Raw genomic sequence first — 8991 nt, 5'->3', positions numbered from 1 at the left:
TGGTCAGCCTCCCGTCCACACTGCCCTGTGGTCAGCCTCCCGTCCACACTGCCCTGTGGTCAGCCTCCCGTCCACACTGCCCTGTGGTCAGCCTCCCGCCCACACTGCCCTGTGGTCAGCCTCCCGCCCACACTGCCCTGTGGTCAGCCTCCCGTCCACACTGCCCTGTGGTCAGCCTCCCGTCCACACTGCCCTGTGGTCAGCCTCCCGTTCACACTGTCCTGTGGTCAGCCTCCCGTCCACACTGCCCTGTGGTCAGCCTCCCGTTCACACTGTCCTGTGGTCAGCCTCCCGTCCACACTGCCCTGTGGTCAGCCTCCCATTCACCCTGTCTGTGGTCAGCCTCCCGTCCACACTGCCCTGTGGTCAGCCTCCCCTTCACACTGTCTGGTCAGCCTCCCGTTCACACTGTCCGTGGTCAGCCTCCCGTTCACACTGCCCTGTGGTCAGCCTCCCGTTCACACTGCCCTATGGTCAGCCTCCCGTCCACACTGCCCTGTGGTCAGCCTCCCGTTCACACTGTCCTGTGGTCAGCCTCCCATCCACACTGCCCTGTGGTCAGCCTCCCGTTCACCCTGTCTGTGGTCAGCCTCCCGTCCACACTGCCCTGCGGTCTGCCTCCTCTTCACACTGTCTGGTCAGCCTTTCCTTCACACTGTCTGGTCAGCCTCCCCTTCACACTGTCCGTGGTCAGCCTCCCGTTCACACTGTCCGTGGTCAGCCTCCCGTTCACACTGTCCGTGGTCAGCCTCCCCTTCACACTGTCTGGTCAGCCTCCCCTTCACACTGTCCGTGGTCAGCCTCCCCTTCACACTGTCTGGTCAGCCTCCCCTTCACACTGTCTGTGGTCAGCCTCCCGTTCACACTGTCCGTGGTCAGCCTCCCGTTCACACTGTCCATGGTCAGCCTCCCCTTCACACTGTCCGTGGTCAGCCTCCCGTTCATACTGTCCGTGGTCAGCCTCCCCTTCACACTGTCTGGTCAGCCTCCCCTTCACACTGTCCGTGGTCAGCCTCCCGTTCACACTGTCCGTGGTCAGCTTCCTGTGGGGAGACACGGACTCTGCTTGTGGCCAATACAAAGTGCCCCTCATGTGATATCACAGGAGAACAACTCGATGCAAGGACACGCCAAAGGCATGTTACGGGCCCACAAACAGGCGTGGCTGTTATGGGGCGACCCGCAAGAGACAACCACCAGACAGAGATGAAAATTCATGAGCCTTTAATAAGCTGGCCAGTGACCATGGTCAAGGCCGACTGCAGTGCCGGCCTCAGGTGTCACAGCAGATTTACACTCAGAATCCACAAGAGGGAGTCAGGACAGTTACCAGGACAACCCAGAGGCTACAAACGCTATTGTAGCCGTTTCCAAGGAACTCAGGGCACAGGTGCGACGCCAGGGCACGCTTGGCCAGAGCGTGAACCTCTACCTCCCTCCAAACTCCGACCGACCCATTGTTCAGTGACCCACTCCACCTCCCTCTGACCAGGTCACCCTGCTCCAGGCAGCGGAGCTGTGCAGTGTTTGAGCCCAGAACAAGGCGGAGGGAGGGGGGGACGGAAGGCAGGCGTCCCCCTGCCTGCTGCTCAGCACCAGCTGCTGTGGAATGGCGGGGAGGGTGCTGTCTCCCAGCGACCCACTGGCCAGGGCGCCACAGCATCCCTGCCTGACCGGGCGCCGCTGCTGCCCGCCCCCCCCCCCCCCGGCACCCAGGGACCCAGGGCCCACACTCGCACAGGTTGAGTCTAGCAAAGCCAGGCACCCGCCCTGGCTCCTCGCAGCCCACGTGGGCCAGCCCAGTGATGGGGAAGGCATCAGGGCGACTGGGCCCCGGGGGCTGCTCCTGAGCTGGCAGGCGGCTGGGAAGGGCCTAGCTGTGCCCTGACCAACCAGATGCTGGGGTGTGGGAGGGGTGGGGCCTGGAGGCCCTTCCGTGCCCGAGGGGATGGGACCACCAACCACCTCGGTCATCAGGACAGGCCACCCAGTTCTCCAAACAGCACGTTGGCCCCGGGGGGCGCCCTGGGGGAGAACCCGGTGACTCTGCTGCTGCTGCTGCTGCTGCTGCTGCGGGGCCCAGCCTCTTCACGGCTGCTCCGCCCCTCCCGTGTGCCTCCTCCTGTCACCTCCTCGTAGGATGGGGGCGGCTCCCGGATCACCAACTCCACGGCGGGCACCGGGGGCAAGTCATCGCTCTGCAGGAGGAAGCCACTGTCACCACACACCGCGGGGAGCGGCCCTCACGGAGCCCCTCCCGCCGCCCGCTTGCTGGAGGTTCCCGGGAAGAAGGGGACAAGGGACTTCCGTGGAGGTGGCCCATGGCTCTCTCTCTCCCCCCACCCCCGTTCTTGAGAAGGGAGCAGGCTGGTCGGCTCCCGCGTGCAGGCGACTCCAAGCAAGCCACGCACTGTCTGTCTGCTTCCCCGGTGGGGCTGGCAGACACCCCAAGGTCCCTCCCGGCGGCCATTCTAGGAGCATGTCTAATGCTGAGAGCGTCCGAAGGAGGGCCACCCTGCTTCCAGCCCCGGGAGACCCCTTCAAACTGCCGACGCCAGACGTGTGGGGAAGCAGCTGTCCCGGGCGCTGCGGGCTGGTGGCCGGGCCGCAGCCGCCGGAGCCGGTGCGGGCCCACAGAGCCCAGCACGGACCCTGCGAGGCGAGTGCCTTACGTAGGACCCGCCCCCCTAATCCCCGCGGCGCCGGCCCCCCGATGCCCTGAGGAGCAGGCTCCCCGCCGGGCGCGGGCAGTGACGGGAGGGACACGTGTCCGCTGGGCGTCCACAGAGCCCGCCACCTCCTGTCTGCGTCAGGAGAAAGCCCGGGGGACGGAGGCACGGACAGGACTCGGCCGGGTTCCGTCTGCGGGACCACTGGGATCCAGGACACACGTTTACCGTGTTCGGGCTCGGCGGTCACAGGGCGCTTTTTCTCTAATAGAATGAGCCCAGCACGTCCTTCCGCTCAGGGCCGTGGGGCGGGCGGGCCCCACTTCCCAGCCTGCTGCGCTGCCCTTCACACGTGTGCTCGGGGCTTGGCTGTGGGCTGCATACGCCCGGGGTGAGGCCTGGACTTCCTCCCCAGCAGCTTGACCTTGGGGAGCCGCCGGACCCCTCTAAGCCTCAGCTTCCTCATCTGTAGGCTGGGGGAGCAGGGAGGCTGCGGAATTCGGCTGAAGTTACGTTGATGTAAAGTGCTCCACCCCGTGAGCCCGCCACGGCCAAGCCCCACACCCGCCCAGCTCTCCCAGACCTCCCCTGCAGAGCCAGGCCCTCGCGCACACTGTTCCACGCTGCAGGTCCCTCTGGCATCGTGGCCCAGTCCTGCCCCAGGCCTCCCCCAGGCGGTCTCCCCGCCTGGGCCTCCCGCGCGGGGAGCACCGCGCCTGCTGCTCTGGAGCCCCTGGCTCTCCCACCTCCCGCAGGCATGCTCCGCCCCGTGCCGCCCCCTCCCTCCGGACGGTGGGCGCCTCTGGGGCCCCGCTGAGCGAATGCCTGGCTGAGAGTGAGAGACCCGCTCTCACACACCTCCCGGCCTGACGCCCCTCCTGAGCCCTGTCCCCTGGGTCCCTGTCCGTGAGGTCCTCACCTCCGCAGACTCATCCACGGCGGAGAAGACGGCTGTGACCCCGGGCAGTAAGAGCTCCAGCCAGGTGAGGCTGAACAGGACCTGCTGCAGCCTCTGGATGTGCACCTGAGGGGGGGGGGGGGGAGAGAGGCCTCACTGGGTGCCCCATCCAGCACAGGCAGGGCAGGGTCACCCAGCCAGCAGGGGGCAGGCAGGAGCCAGCAAGGTGGGCCTGGGGAGGGGGTCAGTCCCTGCTCTGCGCCCAGTGCCCAGGGGTCCTGGGTGGAACGTGCCTAACGTGTGTGAGGGGGGGGGAGAAAGGGGGGGCATCCTGGCCCCTCCCCGGAGGACTTCGGGGCCTTGGGCATGACCTATTGCACCCCACTTAGAGGGGAGCTCAGGGCTGAGAGAGGAGGTGAAGCTTACAGGGTCCACATCTTAATGGGTGGCCTCGGTGGTGGGCGTGGTGCTGGCGGGGAGAACAGGTTGGCCAAGGTCCCCCACCCTCCCCCCCTTTTCCCTTCCCCCCCTCCCAGCCGCACCCCAGGCAGCGCCTTCCTGGGTGCCCGAGGACCCGGGACGGGGCACTCACTGTGCTGTTGGGGTACGGTCTCCAGATCGGGGGCCCACCCGGATTCGGTTTCTCCAGGAAGAGGTCCTTGGCCAGGACCCAGAGGCCGGCCAGCCCGCAGAGGAAGCTGAGGAGGTTGGCGATCAGGCACAGCGCCTTCTGTGGCGGGAAGCACGGTGACAGCGTGACGAGGGGCCGGGCCTGGGCGGCTGGCGCTGTGGCCGTCTGTGGGCTATAGACTGCCAGCCACCATGGCTTCCTCAGCCTCCCCACCCCGTACCCCCCACCCGGGAGGCTCCGGCTCCCACCTTCTCGGGGCCAGGCCTGGGGCCCGGGCTGCCTGCAGGCCCAAAGGCTTAGGCATAAAGGAGTTCCCGCTGCGTCTCCCTCGCACAGCCAGCCCCCAGCCTGGCCTCAGCTCTGCTCACCAATCAGGGATTCAACAGCCAGCCTCCTCCCCACAGGGAAGGGCTGGAGGGGTCCTTATCCCCGCCCCCCCCCCCGCCCCCACATGGTCCCTGAGGTCCGCTGCTCATCACCGTCTTGGGAAGCGTTGTTCCCAGAGCCAAGGCCTGTCACGAGGAAGCGCATGAACACGGGGACCCCAGCCTCCTGCAGAAGGGAGGTCTCCGCCCGGGCTCCCTGGCTGGGGTACAGGAAGCGCAGGCCTTTGGTCCTGAGGGTCCTAGCCCAGGAAGGGGCGGGGCTTGGAGGGCCCCTCACGCCTCTGCCCTCCCCCATCGTAGTCAGGTAAACTGCACCCCACCCTCTGCTCCCCGCACCCCGTGGGATGGGGCAGTCACAGCCCAGGCCGGGCTGAGGGCTCACAGTGGACCAGCCGGGCTTTGGGGGCTTGGGGTGGACTGTGGCCATGGAGTAGGGGTGGGAGGGCCAGTCCTGAGCTGGTGTCTGCTCTGTGCCTGGACTCCCCCCCCCAGGCTAGAAAGATGCTCAGGCACCTCGGTTTAGGGAGGCGGTTGGGGGGGGGGGGGGGGGGCGGGGAGCTTGTGCCTGCTCCTGGCAGATTCTGGCCGCCGCCTGGGACCCCTCACTCTCAGGGCCCCGGGCTGGGGGTGGAGGGAGGGGCTCAGTGCTCCCACTTACCAGAGAGGTTTTCGAAACCTCCGCCACTGCTACCGCCAAGATCCCTGAAAGGAGGAACTGCAGGCCAGAGTTGAAACAGTCATAAGAGAGAAGCTGGGGTTCCTTGAAACCCACAAATTCCTTCCCTTCTCACTACTATTCTCTAGGAAACCCACGTGTGGCGGGCGGCCAGCAGTACAGAGAGCCATCTCTCCGACTCCGGGAGCTCGCCCTGCCGGCTCCGGCCACGTGCCGTCCCAGGCCGCTCCGCCAGCGGCTCTGCCCTCCGCACAGACCTCCGCACGGGGGTCCAGCTGTGCCCTGCTCTCCAGACGCCTCGGCCTCTCCACTCCCCAAACCTTCCCTGTGGGGGCAGCTCCTCCAGCCCCTCCCCCCGGACCCTCTCCCCTCCCTGGGTCTGCGGCGGGAGGAGGTGCCCTCTCCGTTTGCAGTCTCTGGTGTGTTTCTGCAATTACACTTTTCAATGTGTAAATTGAAAAGTGTAATTACACTTTTCAATGGGTGGGCACGCAGTAGGTGTTCGCTGAGCACCTACTGCGTGCCCACCCAGGGCCTAGGGGCGAATGGGCCCTGCGCACCGAGGCAGTCCCAACTCTGAAGCTTGGAGCAGAGTAGCACCGTGGCCCCAAGTGGCGGGGGGTGGGGGCTGGGACACTGAGCAGGACTCCACCCGGGCCTCCCAGGAGCCAGGGACAGTGAGAGCTGCTCTCCTCTCGTTCAGCCCGGCCCCAGGGCCTTGGGAGGGCAGGAGCCACGTCTACACCCTCGGGCTCCTGCAGACCCACCCGACAGAGACTGGGGCTCCAGAGAGCGTGGCTGGAAGCCTTTGGGAGGTGGTGGGGCGCCGGGTGCATGCTCACCCCTCACCCCCTTCTCCGCTGGAGGCCGAGTTAACGAGGGCAGAGAGCAGAGCCTGCTGGGAATGGCTGTTCAGGAGTGAGGAGGGCAGAGCAGAGAGGGACCACGAGGCCCCCGGCGGATGCTTCCTTTCTGAGCTCTCGGCCCCACCCGCATCCCCGTCCCAGATGCCAGAGCCGGCCAAGCGTGGCTCCTACTCACAGAGGCAGGTCCCCAGAATGGGTACCAAGACTTCAGCGTCACCAGGTGGAGGTCCTTGACTGAAAAGGCCAGGTAGCCCCCGAGGACCGCGTGCAGCACCCCGACGGCAATGTGGGAGGCCTGGCCCGGACGGGAGCCTCGGTCAGGGCCCGCCCTGGAGGGCCCGTCCGTGCCTGGCCCCGCCGCTCCCTCCGCCTGAGGGCCCTGGGTCTGCGGGAAGGCCCACTCCTGGGGAGGCGGGTGGGTGTGGAGGCGGCCACAGGCTCAGGCCTCGGACTGATGAGGGGGCCCGTGCAGGTGCTCCCAGCACATTATAGCCAGCAGCCGTAGCTGTCAGCTTGACCTTGTGGTCCGAACCTGTAGCCCCTCGTGGGCTTGACAGGGTTCCGTTTTCTCGGGTTTTGAATCTGTGCCTGTAACTGCATAGACTCGAAACCCGAGAGAACGCGGTAAACATCTTGGCCACGCCCTTCCTTTGCCTGGTGGCATCGGCTGTAAAATAAAGACTCGCTGGCAGGCCATGGCGCTGCCGCTAGCTCTCCGTCAGAGCGAACAGCGTCCCCCCCAGACCCAGCTTCCTTCTCTGTCTGCCTCTTCTCCATCCTCCCCGCCCTCTCAGGCCACCGAACCTGGCTGAGCTGGCGCGGCGTCTACAGCACCCTGCGTGGGGCTGAGTGTGCCATGGCTGTGCCGGCTCGGCACAGGTGGGGCTGAGTGTGCCATGGCTGTGCCGGCTCGGCACAGGTGGGGTTCAAGTAACCGTCCTCCCACCTGCGGCCACGCCGGTGCCCGCCCAGCCCGGGCTTGGGGGGCGGGGAGAAGGGGAGAGAGGAAACGTCTCCTGTTGGGGGGGCTTCCAGTGAGCCCCGAGCCAGGCTGGTGACCGTGACAGCCTCTCACCAGCTCTCAGCGTCTCCAATTGTAGGATGTTACACTGGGAAGGGCCTTCCTCCACCCTTGGGGTTCCCTGCACCCTCCCCTGTACCCCCTTTCCCCCACTCCAGGGCCCAGGAAACTCACGCCCAGTGTGAGAAGGATGCCCCTCCGATTCCAGTGCGGAGCCAGTTGGCAGAGCTTGGTGGCCTTCGGGCTTGGGCTGGGCTGGCCAGCTCGGGGGGCTTCTGCTGCCATGACTCCGGCGAGGGGCCCGCTGCCGGCCAGGGAGACAGGCAGAGTCAGGGTCCGTCTGTGCCTGTCACCTCCGCCCGCCAGAACTGTGGCTGCCCCGCCCAGCAGCCCCTGGGCTTGATGTGACCTGGAATAATGTGGCCCCTGGGGGCGGGGTTTGCAAGTCACAGCTACTTCAGGGGCAGATAGACCCCCCCCCCCCCCCAAAGACAGGCCTCACCCCTCTGCCTGAGCCGGGGAAGTCACCCTCTGCCCGAGCCGGGCAACTGTAAATCGTCCCTGCCTGCTGGGCCCGATCGGGCAAAGAAGGGGGGGGGGGAGGGGGTGGTCAAATCCTTGTGCCTCCTGGATTTGGGGAGAGCGAGGACCAGCTGTGAGCAGAACCAGAGCTGGGAAGTCAGTGTGTTTAACCCAGACAATAAGCCAGTATTTAAAAATGTGCCTTCTCCCCTTGGGGCACAACCAATTCCTTCCTCACCCAATACCACAAATTCCTTCATTATCGTGTTAATTGTCCCTGCGCTCACCAAAGTGCACGTCCATCATTTCACTCTTCATCCAACCCAGGGGGTTCCCAGCTTTGCTTTCTCCCGCCTCCTTAATCCATCACCAATGAGTTTCATGTAACCCACCTATGTCCCTCCCTTGATTGCCATGTATAAATAGAAATGTAACCGCCATTCTCCGGAGCATCATCTCAATTCCTTGAGGTTCTGCTTCCCATCATATGTCGACAGTTTGGCTCAAATAAACACAAAAATTCTTAAAAAAAAAAAAAAAAAATGTGCCTTCTCGGCTGCCGGCAGTGTGATCAGCATTTTACATTCATTATCAGACGTTATCCTGACCCCTGCTCCCCTTTTGTAAACGATGCTCAGAGAGGTTAAGCCACTTGCCCAAGGTCACACAGCGAGTAAATGACTAGGCTGGGACTTAAAGCCTGGCAGACCAGCTCCAGAGCTTGTGGGCTTAAATCATTCATGTACTGTTGCCTCCATGAGTGAACATGGATGTTCTGGGCATTTCAACGGCATGAGAAAGAGGGAGAACTCTGCAGGAGGCTGGAAGCCACACTTGCTGAGGGGCCTGGTCATTACGTTGTATGTTTTATTGTTTGTTTTGGGTTTTTATAGTGTTTTTTGTTTGTTAATCCTCACCAGAGGATATTTTTCCGTTGATTTTTAGAGAGAGTGGGAGAGAAAGGGAAAGACAGAGAAACATTAATGTGAGAAAAACATCGATTGGTTGCCTCCTGCATGAACCCCTAAAAGGGCCCTGGCCGGGGAGGAGCCTGCAACCGAGGTATGTGCCCTTGACCTGAATCAAACCTGGGACTCTTCGGTCCGCAGGCTGATGCTCTATCCACTGAACCACACTGGCAGGGCTGTGTTGTATGTTGATGACGGGTGTGCATCAGAATGTAAGAAGCTGAACTCTCTCTCCCGACAGGGGAGTGGGTGAGGGCCGGGGGAAGGGGAGGGCCTGGCTGTGGGGCTCTGGGCGGGAGCTGATTCTCATGGGGCGGGACTGAGGAGACACTGCAGGGAGCGGCTGTTCTTTCT

General features: G+C 64.2%; 1 protein-coding gene across 1 annotated transcript; it reads right to left on the bottom strand.

The window, feature by feature from the left end:
• Window positions 1-1030: 1030 nt before the first annotated feature.
• MS4A10 (membrane spanning 4-domains A10) lies at window positions 1031-7615 on the bottom strand. Its single transcript, XM_084895000.1, has 6 exons — window positions 7322-7615; window positions 6302-6421; window positions 5243-5299; window positions 4160-4297; window positions 3589-3693; window positions 1031-2198 (listed from the first exon to the last, which is right to left on the bottom strand). Exons 1-6 carry the CDS (start codon window positions 7430-7432, stop codon window positions 1974-1976), a joined length of 756 nt encoding a protein of 251 aa, XP_084751126.1. The 5' UTR covers window positions 7433-7615; the 3' UTR covers window positions 1031-1973.
• Between the last annotated feature and the right edge of the window lie 1376 nt (window positions 7616-8991).

The sequence above is a fragment of the Pipistrellus hanaki genome, assembly GCF_964339955.1.
Source record: "Pipistrellus hanaki genome assembly, chromosome: 9".
Classification (NCBI taxonomy): Eukaryota; Metazoa; Chordata; class Mammalia; order Chiroptera; family Vespertilionidae; genus Pipistrellus; species Pipistrellus hanaki.
The sequence above is the reverse complement of the archived record's forward strand: the minus strand, read 5'-3'. Positions and strand labels throughout refer to the sequence as shown.

What these genes read in the sequence shown, in the direction of transcription:
- MS4A10 (XM_084895000.1), bottom strand. Translation starts at nt 7,432, where the DNA reads ATGGCAGCAGAAGCCCCCCGAGCTGGCCAGCCCAGCCCAAGCCCGAAG. An exon ending in GCATCCTTCTCACACTGGGC is followed by an intron (nt 6,422 to 7,321) that starts GTGAGTTTCCTG and finishes CGTCCGGGCCAG; the next exon opens with GCCTCCCACATTGCCGTCGG. An exon ending in GACCGTACCCCAACAGCACA is followed by an intron (nt 3,694 to 4,159) that starts GTGAGTGCCCCG and finishes CCCCCCCCTCAG; the next exon opens with GTGCACATCCAGAGGCTGCA.